Source organism: Pseudophryne corroboree, chromosome 3 (assembly GCF_028390025.1).
Source record: "Pseudophryne corroboree isolate aPseCor3 chromosome 3, aPseCor3.hap2, whole genome shotgun sequence".
In the NCBI taxonomy this organism is placed as follows: Eukaryota; Metazoa; Chordata; class Amphibia; order Anura; family Myobatrachidae; genus Pseudophryne; species Pseudophryne corroboree.
This window is the reverse complement of record NC_086446.1, coordinates 750169631-750187568: the sequence shown is the minus strand read 5'-3', so window position 1 is coordinate 750187568 and position 17938 is coordinate 750169631. Positions and strand designations below refer to the sequence as shown.

General features: G+C 48.6%; 1 protein-coding gene across 1 annotated transcript in view; it reads left to right on the top strand.

Moving 5' to 3' along the window:
* LOC135056774 (M-phase inducer phosphatase 3-like) overlaps positions 1 to 17655 on the top strand; it is a 93430-nt gene extending 75775 nt beyond the window's left edge. The window contains exon 12 of the mRNA XM_063962346.1: positions 17281 to 17655. Within this exon, the coding sequence (XP_063818416.1) occupies positions 17281 to 17409 (129 nt within the window). The 3' untranslated portion in view covers positions 17410 to 17655. The remainder of the gene's footprint in view (positions 1 to 17280) is intronic.
* The last annotated feature ends 283 nt before the right edge of the window (positions 17656 to 17938 follow it).

Genomic DNA, 17938 nt, shown 5'->3' with positions numbered 1-17938 from the left:
GGCCCGCACCCGGGTGTGACACCTGGAGGGGGTGACACCAAATGTCAGCTCCTCCGCAGTGACAGGAGCCAGGTGCTGCAGTGTGAAATTCCGCTACAGCACCCGGCTCCTGTCATAGCAGAGGAGCCGACCGCACACTGAGACCGTCTCTGGGGGAAGCCCAGCATCTCCGGAGATGCTGGGCACGCCCCCAGAGTGACGATCCCGGTATCCCCGCGAAGCCACGCCCCCTAGCTGTAAGACCACGCCCCCTTTTTGCCGCGATTGCGGCAGTACATCAGGGGTGCGCACCGGGTGTCACCACACCTGGTGACGCCTCTGCTGCAGTATATTCCCATGGTACTGTACCATATGCCATCTTGAGTGGAGTGTAAACAAGTAGGACATGCACATGGGACGCAGTCAATTTACCTCCAATCAAAATCCCGACGGTCGAAACCCTGACAGCAATTTACCGACGGTCAAAATCCCAACAAGTTCAAAATCCCGACATGGACATAATACGACATTTAAAATACAGACAAGGTAAAAATACCGACATGTAAAATGCCAAAATGAGTTTTTCATGATTTTTTTCCTTGAAACCGACTTGTTCATACTTTACCATCCCAGTGGGCCTGGAGGGAGAATATAATAGTGTGCCGAGCGCAGCGAGCCATGGGAGGGGACGCGGTACACTTATATGGTGTCCATGTCGACATATGTTGACATACACTCACAAAAAAACAATGAAAAATGCATGGATCCCATGCACATACTGCCCCTGTAAGCTGTCCTACTCAGTAAATACGTATACGTAATTAAAAATAAAAAGTCATTTATTTTTATTCTTTTATTAAATTGGCTATCATCAAATGAGGGTTATAACCAATCAATATAAATAATAAAATTAGACAGGTGGGGGATGGACGTTACTGTTGTGCCTCACCCCTAAATCCACCCCTGGTAGTCATAACTATCACCCCAAAATAGTAGTCATGCCCATGTGCCCCTTGGCCAACCCCCCAATATCTGTAGCCACGCCTGTTAGAGAGTACAGTATATCTAACAACTTCCCTTCCCATGTATTATGTAGTAATAACAGAATGAAATGTGAAATCCATAGTTGGACATCTTTTCACTTAAGCAGCACTGTAAGAGGGCCATGTTAGCAGCGGCCATTCTTTCCTCTGTATTAAAACAATTTAAACAACCAATTTCAAAATGATAAAATGGGTCCAAAAGAGAGTGCTGAGCAAACGCCAGATGCCCGGTGCCCAATAGGCCACCAAAAGTCTTGGAATCACTTTATGTGAGTTCTGTGTTTATACTGGTTCCCAGATCCTGAAGGGGTCTATTTATTAAGAAATGCAGTAACTGTTATGGTGCCCATACACTTATGAGATAATCGGTGCCATCCTTAAATTTCGACCTCATCTGTGAGAGAAATGGAAGGATTGTATGCACATTTTAGGTACCTTGAGACGGGATGCGCGGGCACGCCGGTCGAATGTCGCGTCTCAAGACAGTATGTGCTGCACTTGATATCTCTCGCATCGCAGTGCGATCACATGTGGTTTTTAAACCACATGCGATATATCGCACTGCGATGTGCGATTCCCACTCGGCGGTGACGTGCCCATCACATGATTACCATGCGATCTGTTGCATGATCGCATGGTAATCACTTTGGCAGTTCAGGTGCGATTTCGTCGCACCTGAACTGCCGGTGCGATGCCCCGCGATGTCGCGTCGTGGGGCATCGCACAAGTGTATGGGTACCATTATCTGCAATAGCATTTTACTCACCGTCTGACTTTTCAGTAGGCTATCCTGCAGTCAGTGAGATTTACAGCACAGCAGCCGCTGCCTGGGAGATCTCGGAGTGGGATTCGATATGATATGCCAATGGACAGGATGCCGGAGGTCGTAATACCAACAGCAGCATCCCGACAGCCCCCCCCCACCCCCTGAAAGTTCCATAACCCTCTTTCCTAACCCTCCCTGGTGGTGCCTAACCCTAACCCTCCCTGGTGGTGCCTAACCCTAACCCTCACCAGTGGTGCCTAACCCTAACCCTCACCAGTGGTGCCTAACCCTCCCCGGTGGTGCCTAACCCTAACCCTCACCAGTGGTGCCTAACCCTCCCTGGTGGTGCCTAACCCTAACCCTCACCAGTGGTGCCTAACCCTCTCTGGTGGTGCCTAACCCTCTCCAGTGGTGCCTAACCCTAACCCTCTCCATTGGTGCCTAATCCTCACCCTTACCAGTGGTGCCTAACCCTCCCTGGTGGTGCCTAACCCTAACTCTCTCTGGCGGTGCCTAACCCTAACTCTGTCCGATGGTGCCTAACCCTCACCAGTGGTGCCTAACCCTAACTCTCTCCGGTAGTGCCTAACCCTCACCAGTGGTGCCTAACCCTAACCCTCTCCAGTGGTGCCTAACCCTAACCCTCACCAGTGGTGCCTAACCCTCCCTGGTGATGCTTAACCCTAACTCTCCCCGGTGGTGCCTAACCCTAACCCTCCTCGGCAGTGCCTAACCCTAACTCTCTCTGGCGGTGCCTAACCCTAACCCTCCTCGGTGGTGCCTAACCCTAACTCTGTCCGGTGGTGCCTAACCCTAACCCTCCTTGGTGATGCCTAACCGTAACCCTCCCTGGTGGTGCCTAATCCTAACCTTCCCTTCCCCACTGCCTAAACCTAACCCTCCCTGCTTGTTGCCTAACCCTAAACTCCCCTTGTAAGTGCCTAACCCCCTAACCCCCCCCCCCCCCCCCGATATTTAACCATTTCCTTCCCGTCCATGCACCCTAACCCTTCTTCTAATGTCTAAACCTAACCTCACACCTCCCGCAGCAGGACACGAGCGCATCCTGCTAACAGAACGTTCAGGATTCCAGGCGTAGGTATTTTGACGCAGGGATCCCGAGCACCGTCGTGATTGTGATGCCGGCATTATGCGGATGGTCAGGATTGCGGTGTGTTTTTCGACTGCCAGGATCCAGTCCGGTGGCATTTTAACTACATCCCTGTAAAGTGCAGGCAGGATCATTAGCAGCTCGGCACTCAATAGATACAAACTGTCGCAGACATCATAATCAATCTAAGCACTGCACCATACAAGCATTATAAACAGCGGGGTACAGATCACAGCCACACAGTGTTACGGACACTGGTCTCAGCGCCCCCTCAATCCGGCACCAGGGTTCACATGCCCCTCTAGTTCCTCCCTAGTTGCAGCCCTGGAGAGGAAGACAGGGGAGAGAGATGGGAAGGTGGGTGAAGAGAGAGGAAAAAAAACCCTGCAAGGCTGGGTGCAATAGATAGTGACACACAAGTAACAGGTCCAATTCCAAAATACTAGTTATTTCATGTTTGACTTAAAATTACATGTAAAGTGCTAAAACAAAAAAGTAATAAAGAAAAGCATTAAGATGATAAGTGTTTGCTATATACTTTCAAATATCTTATTTTGCCAGGAATTTTAACTTTTACACAAGTATTTCTTTTCATTGTACTTAAATGTTTATACATGCGAATCGGATAAATGTATTTCTCATACGTCCTAGAGGATGCTGGGGTCACTTCAAGAACCATGGGGTATAGACGGGATCTGCAGGAGACATGGGCACTTTAAGACTTTCAAATGGTGTGACCTGGCTCCTCCCTCTATGCCCCTCTTCCAGACTCCAGTTTAGAATCTGTGCCCAGGCAGACTGGATGCACTCTGAGTAGCTCTACTGAGTTTCTCTGAAAAGACTTTATATTAGGTTTTTTATTTTCAGGGAGACTGCTGGCAACAGTCTCCCTGCTTCGTGGGACTTAGGGGAGAGAAGTCAGACCTACTTCTAGTGAGTTTAAAGGCTCTGCTTCTTTGGCTACAGGACACCATTAGCTCCTGAGGGTTTGGAACACTAGGTATGCCTAGGGGTTCATTCCCAGAGCCCGCCGTCACCCCCCTTGCAGAGCCAGAAGACAGGTGAGTAGAAGAAGAAAAGAAGACTTCAGTGACGGCTTCTGAGGTACCGCACAGCGATCGCGCTGCGCGCCATGCTCCCACACACAGCGGCACTGTAGGGTGCAGGGCGCGAGGGGGGGGGGGGGCGCGCTGAGCAGCATAAAATCCTCATATGTGACTGGAAAACAATGGTATGAGTGCCTAGGCACTAAATCCTGACCCCCGCCAGTATAAATATAATAAAATATAGCGGGGCTGAAGTGCGCCATTAAGGGGGTGGGGCTTAGCCCTCACAGCTCTCATCAGCGCCATTTTCTCTCCACAGAGCTGTAGAGACGCTGGTCCTTCCTCAGACTACTGTACACATAACAGAGTGAAAAACGGGGGGGGGGGGGGGGGGCACAGTTGATTTGAGGCAATATAAGTTAATTATAAAGTCTGAGGCATTATATAAGGGTTTCAGAACCGGGATTGAGCGCTGGGGTGTGAGCTGGCAAACTCCATCTGTGTCTTCCTGACAGACTTTACTGTGGGTCTGTCCCCTATATGCCCGGTGTGTCGGTGGGTGTTTGGTACACGTTTGTCGGCATGTCTGAGTGCTCGTCCCACAGACGGCTGTGGGAGAGACCCTATCGGCACCACCGGCTCCTGATGCTACTTGGTACATGTGTGTCAACACGTCGGTGGCTGAATGTTTTTCCCAAGAGAAAACGATATTAGGGACACAGACGGGTGTGGGTGGCCATGTAGGCACCACCATTATCTGACTGGGTAGAAAATTTGCATATCAGAAAATAAGAATTTACTTACCGATAATTCTATTTCTCGGAGTCCGTAGTGGATGCTGGGGTTCCTGAAAGGACCATGGGGAATAGCGGCTCCGCAGGAGACAGGGCACAAAAAGTAAAGCTTTAGGATCAGGTGGTGTGCACTGGCTCCTCCCCCTATGACCCTCCTCCAAGCCTCAGTTAGGATACTGTGCCCGGACGAGCGTACACAATAAGGAAGGATTTATGAATCCCGGGTAAGACTCATACCAGCCACACCAATCACACTGTACAACCTGTGATCTGAACCCAGTTAACAGTATGATAACAGCGGAGCCTCTGAAAAGATGGCTCACAACAAATAATAACCCGATTTTTGTAACTATGTACAAGTAATGCAGATAATCCGCACTTGGGATGGGCGCCCAGCATCCACTACGGACTCCGAGAAATAGAATTATCGGTAAGTAAATTCTTATTTTCTCTATCGTCCTAGTGGATGCTGGGGTTCCTGAAAGGACCATGGGGATTATACCAAAGCTCCCAAACGGGCGGGAGAGTGCGGATGACTCTGCAGCACCGAATGAGAGAACTCCAGGTCCTCCTTAGCCAGGGTATCAAATTTGTAGGATTTTACAAACGTGTTTGCCCCTGACTAAATAGCCGCTCGGCAAAGTTGTAAAGCCGAGACTCCTCGGGCAGCCGCCCAAGATGAGCCCACCTTCCTTGTGGAATGGGCATTTACATATTTTGGCTGTGGCAGGCCTGCCACAGAATGTGCAAGCTGAATTGTATTACACATCCAACTAGCAAAAGTCTGCTTAGAAGCAAGAGCACCCAGTTTGTTGGGTGCATACAGGATAACAGCAAGTCAGTTTTCCTGACTCCAGCCGTCCTGGAACCTATATTTTCAGGGCCCTGACCACATCTAGCAACTTGGAGTCCTCCAAGTCCCTAGTAGGCGCAAGACACCACAATAAGCTGGTTCAGGTGAAACACTGACACCACCTTAGGGAGAGAACTGGGGACGAGTCCGCAGCTCTGCCCTGTCCGAATGGACAAACAGATATGGGCTTTTTTGAGAAAAAAACCACCAATTTGACACTCGCCTGGTCCAGGCCAGGTCCAAGAGCATGTTCACTTTTCATGTGAGATGCTTCAAATCCACAGATTTGACTGGTTTTAAACCAATGTGTTTTGAGGAATCCCAGAACTACGTTGAGATCCCACAGTGCCACTGGAGGCACAAAAGGGGGTTGTATATGCAATACTCCCTTGACAAACTTCTGGACTTCAGGAACTGAAGCCAATTCTTTCTGGAAGAAAAATCGACAGGGCCGAAATTTGAACCTTAATGGACCCCAATTTGAGGCCCATAGACACTCCTGTTTGCAGGAAATGCAGGAATCGACCGAGTTGAAATTTCTTCGTGGGGCCTTCCTGGCCTCACACCACGCAACATATTTTCGCCACATGTGGTGATAATGTTGTGCGGTCACCTCCTTTCTGGCTTTGACCAGGGTAGGAATGACCTCTTCCTGAATGCCTTTTCCCTTAGGATCCGGCGTTCCACCGCCATGCCGTCAAACGCAGCTGCGGTAAGTCTTGGAACAGACATGGTACTTGCTGAAACAAGTCCCTTCTTAGCGGCAGAGGCCATAAGTCCTCTGTGAGCATCTCTTGAAGTTCCGGGTACCAAGTCCTTCTTGGCCAATCCGGAGCCATGAGTATAGTTCTTACTCCTCTACGTCTTATAATTCTCAGTACCTTAGGTATGAAAAGCAGAGGATGGAACACATACACCGACTGGTACACCCACGGTGTTACCAGAACGTCCACAGCTATTGCCCGAGGGTCTCTTAACCTGGCGCAATACCTGTCCCGTTTTTTGTTCAGACGGGACGCCATCATGTCCCCCTTTGGTAATTCCCAACGGTTTACAATCATGTGGAAAACTTCCCCATGAAGTTCCCACTCTGCCGGGCGGAGGTCGTGCCTACTGAGGAAGTCTGCTTCCCAGTTTCCATTCCCGGAATGAAACACTGCTGACAGTGCTATCACATGATTTTCCGCCCAGCGAAAAGTCCTTGCAGTTTTTGCCACTGCCCTCCTGCTTCTTGTGCCGCCCTGTCTATTTACGTGGGCGACTGCCGTGATGTTTTATCCCACTGGATCAATACCGGCTGACCTTGAAGCAGAGGTCTTGCTAAGCTTAGAGCATTATAAATTTACCCTTAGCTATATTTATGTGGAGAAAAATCTCCAGACTTGATCACACTCCCTGGAAATTTTTTCCTTGTGTGACTGCTCCCCAGCCTCTCGGGCTGGCCTCCGTGGTCACCAACATCCAAAACTGAATGCCGAATCTGCGGCCCTCTAGAAGATGAGCACTCTGTAACCACCACAGGAGAGACACCCTTGTCCTTGGATATAGGGTTATCCGCTGATGCATCTGAAGATGCGATCCGGACCATTTGTCCAGCAGATCCCACTGAAAAGTTCTTGCATGAAATCTGCCGACTGGAATTGCTTCGAAGGAAGTCACCATTTTTTTACCATGGCCCTTGTGCAATGATGCACTGATTTTAGGAGGTTCCTGACTAGCTCGGATAACTCCCTGGCTTTCTCTTCCGGGAGAAACACCTTTTTCTGGACTGTGTCCAGAATCATCCCTAAGCACAGGAGACTTGTTGTCGGGATCAGCTGCGATTTTGGAATATTTAGAATCCACCCCTGCTGTTGTAACAGTATCCGAGATAGTGCTACTCCGACCTCCAACTGTTCCCTGGACTTTGCCCTTATCAGGAGATCGTCCAAGTAAGGGATAATTAAGACGCCTTTTCTTCGAAGAAGAACCATCATTTCGGCCATTACCTTGGTAAAGACCCGGGGTGCCGTGGACAATCCAAACGGCAGCGTCTGAAACTGATAGTGACAGTTCTGTACCACGAACCTGAGGTACCCTTAGTGATAAGGGCAAATTTGGGACATGGAGGTAAGCATCCCTGATGTCTCGGGACACCATATAGTCCCCTTCTTCCCGGTTCGTTATCACTGCTCTGAGTGACTCCATCTTGATTTGAACCTTTGTAAGTGTTCAAATTTTTTTAGATTTAGAATAGGTCTCACCTAGCCTTCTGGCTTCAGTACCACAATATAGTGTGGAATAATACCCCTTTTCTTGTTGTAGGAGGGGTAATTTAATTATCACCTGCTGGGAATACAGCTCGTGAATGGTTTCCCATACTGCCTCCTTGTCGGAGGGAGACCTTGGTAAAGCAGACTTCAGGAGCCTGTGCAGGGGAAACGTCTCGACATTCCAATCTGTACCCCTGGGATACTACTTGTAGGATCCAGGGGTCCTGTACGGTCTCAGCGTCATGCTGAGAGCTTGTCAGAAGCGGTGGAACGCTTCTGTTCCTGGGAATGGGCTGCCTGCTGCAGTCTTCTTCCCTTTCCTCTATCCCTGGGCAGATATGACTCTTATAGGGACGAAAGGACTGAAGCTGAAAAGACGGTGTCTTTTTCTGCAGAGATGTGACTTAGGGTAAAAACGGTGGATTTTCCAGCAGTTGCCGTGGCCACCAGGTCCGATGGACCGACCCCAAATAACTCCTCTTCCTTTATACGGCAATACACCTTTGTGCCGTTTGGAATCTGCATCACCTGACCACTGTCGTGTCCATAAACATCTTCTGGCAGATATGGACATCGCACTTACTCTTGATGCCAGAGTGCAAATATCCCTCTGTGCATCTCGCATATATAGAAATGCATCCTTTAAATGCTCTATAGTCAATAAAATACTGTCCCTGTCAAGGGTATCAATATTTTTAGTCAGGGAATCCGACCAAGCCACCCCAGCTCTGCACATCCAGGCTGAGGCGATCGCTGGTCGCAGTATAACACCAGTATGTGTGTATATACTTTTTATGATATTTTCCAGCCTCCTGTCAGCTGGCTCCTTGAGGACGGCCCTATCTATAGACGGTACCGCCACTTGTTCTGATAAGCGTGTGAGCGCCTTATCCACCCTAAGGGGTGTTTCCCAACGCGCCCTAACTTCTGGCGGGAAAGGGTATACCGCCCATATTTTCTATCGGGGGGAACCCACGCATCATCACACACTTCATTTAATTTATCTGATTCAGGAAAAACTACGGTAGTTTTTTCACATCCCACATAATACCCTCTTTTGTGGTACTTGTAGTATCAGAAATATGTAACACCTCCTTCATTGCCCTTAACGTGTGGCCCTAATAAGGAATACGTTTGTTTATTCACCGTCGACACTGGATTCAGTGTCCCTGTCTGTGTCTGTGTCGACCGACTAAAGTAAACGGGCGTTTTAAAACCCCTGACGGTGTTTTTGAGACGTCTGGACCGGTACTAATTGTTTGTCGGCCGTCTCATGTCGTCAACCGACCTTGGCGCGTGTTGACATTATCACGTAATTCCCTAAATAAGCCATCCATTCCGGTGTCGACTCCCTAGAGAGTGACATCACCATTACAGGCAATTGCTCCGCCTCCTCACCAACATCGTCCTCATACATGTCGACACACACGTACCGACACACAGCACACACACAGGGAATGCTCTGATAGAGGACAGGACCTACTAGCCCTTTGGAGAGACAGAGGGAGAGTTTGCCAGCACACACCAAAAACGCTATAATTATATAGGGACAACCTTATATAAGTGTTTTCCCTTATAGCATCTTTTTTATATATTTCTAACGCCAAATTAGTGCCCCCCCTCTCTGTTTTAACCCTGTTTCTGTAGTGCAGTGCAGGGGAGAGCCTGGGAGCCTTCCCTCCAGCCTTTCTGTGAGGGAAAATGGCGCTGTGTGCTGAGGAGATAGGCCCCGCCCCTTTTTCGGCGGCCTCGTCTCCCGCTCTTAACGGATTCTGGCAGGGGTTAAATATCTCCATATAGCCCCCGGAGGCTATATTTGAGGTATTTTTAGCCAAAAATAGGTTTTCATTTCCTCCCAGGGCGCCCCCCTCCCAGCGCCCTGCACCCTCAGTGACTGCCGTGTGAAGTGTGCTGAGAGGAAATGGCGCACAGCTGCAGTGCTGTGCGCTACCTTAAGAAGACTGAGGAGTCTTCATGCCGCCGATTCTGGACCTTCTTCTTGTTTCAGCATCTGCAAGGGGGCCGGCGGCGAGGCTCCGGTGACCATCCAGGCTGTACCTGTGATCGTCCCTCTGGAGCTAATGTCCAGTAGCCAAAGAAGCCAATCCATCCTGCACGCAGGTGAGTTCACTTCTTCTCCCCTAAGTCCCTCGTTGCAGTGATCCTGTTGCCAGCAGGACTCACTGTAAAATAAAAAACCTAAGCTAAACTTTTCTAAGCAGCTCTTTAGGAGAGCCACCTAGATTGCACCCTTCTCGGCCGGGCACAAAAATCTAACTGAGGCTTGGAGGAGGGTCATAGGGGGAGGAGCCAGTGCACACCACCTGATCCTAAAGCTTTACTTTTTGTGCCCTGTCTCCTGCGGAGCCGCTATTCCCCATGGTCCTTTCAGGAACCCCAGCATCCACTAGGACGATAGAGAAAGGGTATATACACTGCTCAAAAAAATAAAGGGAACACTAAAATAACACATCCTAGATCTGAATGAATGAAATATTCTTATTAAATACTTTGTTCTTTACATAGTTGAATGTGCTGACAACAAAATCACACAAAAATTATCAATGGAAATCAAATTTATTAACCCATGGAGGTCTGGATTTGGAGTCACACTCAAAATTAAAGTGGAAAAACACACTACAGACTGTTCCAACTTTGATGTAATGTCCTTAAAACAAGTCAAAATGAGGCTCAGTAGTGTGTGTGGCCTCCACGTGCCTGTATGACCTCCCTACAACGCCTGGGCATGCTCCTGATGAGGTAGCGGATGGTCTCCTGAGGGATCTCCTCCCAGACCTGGACTAAAGCATCTGCAAACTCCTGGACAGTCTGTGGTGCAACGTGGCGTTGGTGGATGGAGCGAGACATGATGTCCCAGACAGGACCGGTTCTGGCGCTCTGTGCGCCCCGGGCGGCAATAGGGGGCGTGGCTTCGTACAGGGGGCGTGGTCATTTACGCCCCCTGTACAGACTGAAATAATGTGCGGTGCGCGATGACGTCATCGCGCACCGCACAGCAAAGGTCCTCTCCACGAAGGGAAACTAGACGCGCAGCGTCTAGTTCCCTTCGTGGAGAGGACCTTTGTTGTGCAGTGCGCGATGACGTCATCGCGCACCGCACAGTAAAGGACCTCTCTACGAAGGGAAACTAGACGCGTACGCGTCTAGTTTCCCTTCACAGCGGCCAGCGGCAGCGGGGGGCACACAGCAGCAGCGGATCTTGCCCTGATGCGGCGCCCTCCGGATGGCGCCCTGCGCCCTCCAGGAGGCGGCGCCCTGGGCAAAAGTCCTGCTTGCCCGTGGCAAGATCCGCTACTGGTCCCAGATGTGCTCAATTGGATTCAGGTCTGGGGAACGGGCGGGCCAGTCCATAGCATCAATGCCTTCGTCTTGCAGGAACTGCTGACACACTCCAGCCACATGAGGTCTAGCATTGTCCTGCATTAGGAGGAACACAGGGCCAACCGCACCAGCATATGGTCTCACAAGGGGTCTGAGGATCTCATCTCGGTACCTAATGGCAGTCAGGCTACCTCTGGCGAGCACATGGAGGGCTGTGCGGCCCCCCAAAGAAATGCCACCCCACACCATTACTGACCCACTGCCAAACCGGTCATTCTGGAGGATGTTGCAGGCAGCAGAACGTTCTCCTTGGCGTCTCCAGACTCTGTCACGTCTGTCACATGTGCTCAGTGAGAACCTGCTTTCATCTGTGAAGAGCACAGGGCGCCAGTGGCGAATTTGCCAATCTTGGTGTTCTCTGGCAAATACCAAACGTCCTGCACGGTGTTGGGCTGTAAGCACAACCCCCACCTGTGGACGTCGGGCCCTCATACCACCCTCATGGAGTCTGTTTCTGATCGTTTGAGTAGACACATGCACATTTGTGGCTTGCTGGAGGTCATTTTGCAGGGCTCTGGCAGTGCTCCTCCTGTTCCTCCTTGCACAAAGGCGAAGTAGCGGTCCTGCTGCTAAGCTGACAGACACAGCAAACCTTCATGCCACAGCTCGCATTGATGTGCCATCCTGGATGAGCTGCACTACCTGAGCCACTTGTGTGGGTTGTAGACTCCGTCTCATGCTACCACTAGAGTGAAAGCACCGCCAGCTTCCAAAAGTGACCAAAACATCAGCCAGAAAGCATAGGAGCTGAGAAGTGGTCTGTGGTCACCACCTGCAGAACAACTCCTTTATTGGGGGTGTCTTGCTAATTGCCTATAATTTCCATTTGCACAACAGCATGTGAAATTGATTGTCAATCAGTGTTGCTTCCTAAGTGGACAGTTTGATTTCACAGAAGTGTGATTGACTTGGAGTTACATTGTGTTGTTTAAGTGTTCCCTTTATTTTTTTGAGCAGTGTATGTGTATATATATATATATATATATATATATATATATATGTATGTACAGTAAGGTTGCATAACTCTGTGTCCCAAACACAGATGTAGAAATATCTATGGAGGATGTCATGTTCATAGCTATATTTCCCTCAGACCCCTCGGGGTCGCAAAAATGTTCTTTTGCCCAGTTACTACTCCCTGATAGCGACACGGATACTGTTTCCTATGTCGACCATAATTTTTCCTGATTAGATCCGCAAAAAAATAAATAAAAGAGAGCATTCAGTACATGAGCAGTGCACAGTAAAGACGTCACTGAGGACTCTCGCTGTTCCTGACAGAAGGGTCTATGGCCCTCATTCCGAGTTGATCGGTCGCAAGGCGAATTTAGCAGAGTTACACACGCTAAGCCTACGCCTACTGGGAGTGTATCTTAGCTTCTTAAAATTGCGACCGATGTATTCGCAATATTGCGATTACACACTACTTTGCAGTTTCTGAGTAACTTCAACCTTACTCTGCCTGTGCGATCAGTTCAGTGCTTGTCGTTCCTGGTTTGACGTCACAAACACACCCAGCGTTCGCTCAGACACTCCCCCGTTTCTCCAGCCACTCCTGCGTTTTTTCCGGAAACGGTAGCGTTTTCATCCACACGCCCATAAAACGCCGTGTTTCCGCCCAGTAACACCCATTTCCTGTCAATCACATTACGATCGCCGGAGCGATGAAAAAGCCGTGAGTAAAAATACTATCTTCATTGTTAAATTACTTGGCGCAGTCGCAGTGCGAATATTGCGCATGCGTACTAAGCGGATTTTCATTGCGATGCGATGAAAAATACCGAGCGAACGACTCGGAATGAGGGCCAATGTGTGGATATGTATATATATATATATATATATATATATATAGTTGTGTATGTGTGTGTGTGTATATATATATATATATATATATATATATATATATATATCAAGTTATAATGAAAGCTGAGGTATCGTTCCTCCTTCTCATGTGCAGAGAGCTCTGTGTGTGAAAGTCTGGGTCAGCCCTGACAAGATGGTTTCAAATCCTCATGAGGATTCTGATTGTTTATTCTTTTCCCGCCGCGGACAGAATAAAGTGGGAGTCACCCCCTGTTCTGCACGGGGCCCTGTCACAAATCCAGCAGATCGTATGCAGGAAAATACGTTATTTTCTAGTTATGTGTTCACGCGTACATTAGTTAGACCTGCCATTACATGCGCATGGGGGAGTAGTAGTATTCAAAAATGGTCGGGTGCCTTGTCATCCGATATAGATACCCTGGAGAGAGATGGAATACTCCTTACGTTGGGTCATATCAAATACTGCAGCATACTTTCGTGCAACTGCAAGGGATATAGGACTATTGGGTTCTCAGGCCAATTCCATGGCGGTCTCAGTTAGGAGGGCGTTGTGGATTCACCAATGCAATGCTGATGCGGACTCCGAGAAGAAATGGAGTCTCGGCCCTATGAAGGTGAAGCCTGGTTTGGTGATGGCCTAGTTAATTTGATCTCGACAGCTGCCGCTGGTAAGTCTACCTTTTTGCCCTATGTTCCCTCACAGCGGATGATGACGCATCATTGTCGGATGCAGTCATTTCGGCCCAATAGATACTGATTCCCCTTTCTTTGCAGGTAGAAGAAGGAGAAAAGGGAAGAGGTCCGCAACCTCTTCAAGATCACAGGAGCAGACATCATCCCCCGTTTTGCCACATCCACCGCATGATGCTGGGACTCTCTTGCGGGAGTCCACACCGGTGGGGCCACGTCTAAAAACTCTTCAGTCAGTCCTGGAACGGACCTGGACCCGTAGGTTTTACGAATAGTGTCCCAAGGATATATACTGGAGTTTCCAGACGTTTTCCCTCACCGATTTTTCAAATTACCGATTCTCCTCCGGACGGGGAGGTAGTATGCGACACAAGACAAAGGTTGTATCAGGATCAGGTCATTCACCTGTTTTTCCCCTGTCACAACAGGGAGAAGGTTTTTATTCAAGCCTCTTCGTGGTCCCGAAACCAGACAGCTCAGTCAGACTAATCCTAAATCTGAAATCCCTCATTTTCTACTTAAAGAAATTCAAATCCAAGATGGAATTTCTCAGGGCAGTGATCTCCAATCTGGAAAAATTATTTTTTTCCATGGTCTCAGTAGACATAAAGAACCTCCGCATTAGGCTTGCCTGAGGTTTGCAATTCAGGGGTGTCATTACCAATTTCAGACGTTGCCGTTGGTCTGTCCACGGCTCCAAGGGTGATGGTGGTAATGATGGTTCTCTGTCGCTAGTAAGGAGTCACAGTTATCCTGTACTGGGATGGTCCCATGATAACGGCGAGTTCAAGGAACCAGTTGGTGCAAAACATTGCACTCTCCCTGAAACAGGGTTAGCTCTTGAACTTGTCAGAACCACTGTTGGTCCCATCGACGCGGTTGTCTGTTTTGGGAATAATACTAGATACAGAACTACAAAGAGTTTTTTTTTATTCCAGTGGAAAAGGCTCTGGAGATCCAGAGTCTGGTCAAACAAATTCCGAGACCAGCAAGAGTGTCATTTCATCAATACATTTGGTTGCTGGAAAAGATGGTTGCGGCCTACGAGGCCACTCAATTTGGCAGGTTCCATGCCAGGGTGTTCCAGAGGGACTTGTTGGACAAGTGGTCCGGTTCCCACCTACACATACACCGGAGGATAATCCTGTCTTCCAAGACCAGAATCTCACTCCTGTGGTGGCTGCGCAGTTCTCACCTCATAGGGGGGCGCAGGTTCGGGATCCAGGACTGGATCCTAGTGACCACGGATGCAAGCCTCCGAGGTGGGGCAGTCACTAAGGGGGGAAATTTCCAAGGAAGATGGTCAACTTGAACCACATAAACGGTCTAGAGTTAAGGTCCGTTTGCAACGATTTTCTACAACGAAAAGCAGAACAGCAATGGCAGAAGCCACAAGGATTTTCCGCTGGGCGGAAAAACATACAAGCGCTTTGTCAGCGATGTTCGTTCCAGGAGTGGACGACTGGGAAGCAGACTTCCTCAGCAGACAATCTCCATCCAGGAGAGGGGAGACCTCCTCCTAGTAGTCTTCAAAGGGGTGACATGTCGTTGGGATTTCCTCAAGTAGGAATGATGGCATCTCGTCTCAACAAGAAGCTTCAGAGTTCCAGGTCAAGGGACCCTCAAACAGGAACAGTGAAGGCTCTGGTTACACCGTGGGTGATTTCAGTCGGTATATGTATTCCCTACGTTTTCTCTCGTTCCAAAAGTTCTGGGTTCATAAAAAGGAAATTCGGGCGAGCCTCATGGTCCCAGACAGGCCAAGGAGAGCTTGGTATCCAGATCTCAGGAATTGCTCATAGGAGATCCCTGGCCTTTTTCCTTTGCGAGAGGACCTGTTGCGGCAGGGGCCATGCGTGTATTAGGACTTACCGCGGCTACGTTTGATGACATGGCAGTTGAACGCCAGAACTTAGTCCGTAAGGGTATTCCCACGGTAGTTCCCACACTTATTCGGATTAGAAAAGGGGTAATGTCTAACCATTACTACCAGTTTTGGAGAAAATAAGTTTCTTGGTGTGAATCCAAGAAGACTCCTACGGCAGAGTTTTCAGCAATTAAAATTGGCCTTATCGGTTTTCTTTCAGAATCAATTGGACTCCCTTTCAGAAGTTCAGACTGTCGTGAAGGGAGAGTTGCACATCCAACCTCCTTTTGTTCCCCCGGTGGCACCAGGGGATCTTAATGGGGTGTTGCAGTTCCTTCAATCACATTGGTTTGAACCTTTACATTAGGCGGAGTGAAATTCCTCACTTGGAAAGTGGTCGTCAGGTTGGCCTTTGTTATATGCAAGGTGAGTGTCTGAGTTAGCGGTCTGGTCTCACAAGAGACCTTATTTGATCTTCCATGAAGATAGAGCAGAGTTGGAAACTCGTCAACATTTTCTACCAAAGGTGGTTTCTTCTTTCCACATGTACCAACCTTTTGTGGTGCCGGTGGCTACGGACGCCTTCGCTGAATCGAAGTCTCTGCATGTGGTCAGAGTTTTGAAAATTTAAGTCGCCAGGACGGCTCCGTTTAGGAACACAGGCTCTGTTTGTGCTGTTTGCTCCCAGCAAGATTTGGTGTCCTGCTTCCAAGCAGACCGTTGCGCGCTGGATCTGTGGTAAGATTCAGCATGTTCATCTTACGGCAGGATTGCCGTTACCGAAATAGGTGAAGGCCCATTCTACTAGAATGGTGGGCCCGTCCGGGGCGGTTGACCGGGAAGTCTCGGCATTGCAACTTTGCCGAGCAGCTATTTAGCAAACAATTGGGCTAAGTTTTACACTTTAATGCCTTGGCCAAGGTTGACCTCACGTTTGGTCATTCGGTACTGCAGAGTTGTCCGCACTCTCCCGCCCATTCTAGAGCTTTGGTATAACCCCATGGTTCTTGAAGTGACCCAAGCATCCTCTAGGACGTATGAGAAAATAGGATTTTAATACCTACCGGTAAATCCTTTTCTCTTAGTCCGTAGAGGATGCTGGGCGCCCGTCCCAGTGCGTACTGTATCTGCAGTTATTGGTTGTGGTTACACACCGGTTGTGTTACGTTTTTTTGTCAGCATATTGCTGAAAATTCTTCATGCCGTTGGCTTGTGTTCTGTTGAATGCCACGTTCTGCGGCATGTTTGAGGTATGAGCTGGTAAGATACTCACCGTGCTTTATCAATAAATCCTTTCCTCGAAATGTCCGTCTCCCTGGGCACAGTTCCTTAAACTGGAGTCTGGAGGAGGGGCATAGAGGGAGGAGCCAGGTCACACCCTTTGAAAGTCTTAAAGTGCCCATGTCTCCTGCGGATCCCGTCTATACCCCATGGTTCTTGAAGTGACCCCAGCATCCTCTACGGACTAAGAGAAAAGGATTTACCGGTAGGTATTAAAATCCTATTATTCTGCATTACACTGCACTATACTACCATGAAGTATAATAGGCAAACAAACTCACCCTCAGCTGAGTAGGAGCTGCCAGGAATGATGCCTCACAGAGTAGTGTTTTGTCGCACATGTAATTATATACCTATATATTTTTCTTTCAGTGTCTTTGTGAACCGCAAGGCTACGTGAGCATGCTACACAGGGACTTCCAGGATCAATTAAAGAAATATCACAAAAAGAAAAAGCCTTTGTCAGGCCAGAGGATCCGGAAAGAGCTCTTTAAACGTTAAATGTAAATGAAAATTTTAGCCCAGTGACAACACAGACTCTATGGTCAAAGCCGCAGGAGCGCAGATGTCGTGTCTGCACAGCGTGTTTCACCTGAGCGGCGTCAGGCGTCCATAGTGTTTCAATGTAGTGATCAGTGGGAGAAAAACAGGCGTAAAGTTAAATTATTATTGCTTTCTCCTTTCAGCAGGATTTGCTTGTCATTCATACTGATATAGCTCATGTATTAAAGAAAACTATTGTCCTAATCTTTGCATTGCAACTGTACATTAAGCATTATTTGAATGTCTATTTTTTATTATTTAGTTATGTGGAAAAGGTACGAGAAGTGTCCAGCTCTGCTGTCAGCACAATTTCTGAGATTCAAAAAGCATTTAGGAAGTATATGGGTCTTTATATCAGTGTTTATAAAACCTATTTTATATGAAATCAGTGGGGCTCAATGGGGCGATTGCATATTGCTTATCTTACAGAGCTACTATGGGGGTAATTCAGACCCGATCGCTGCTGTGCGTTTTCGCACAGTGGGCG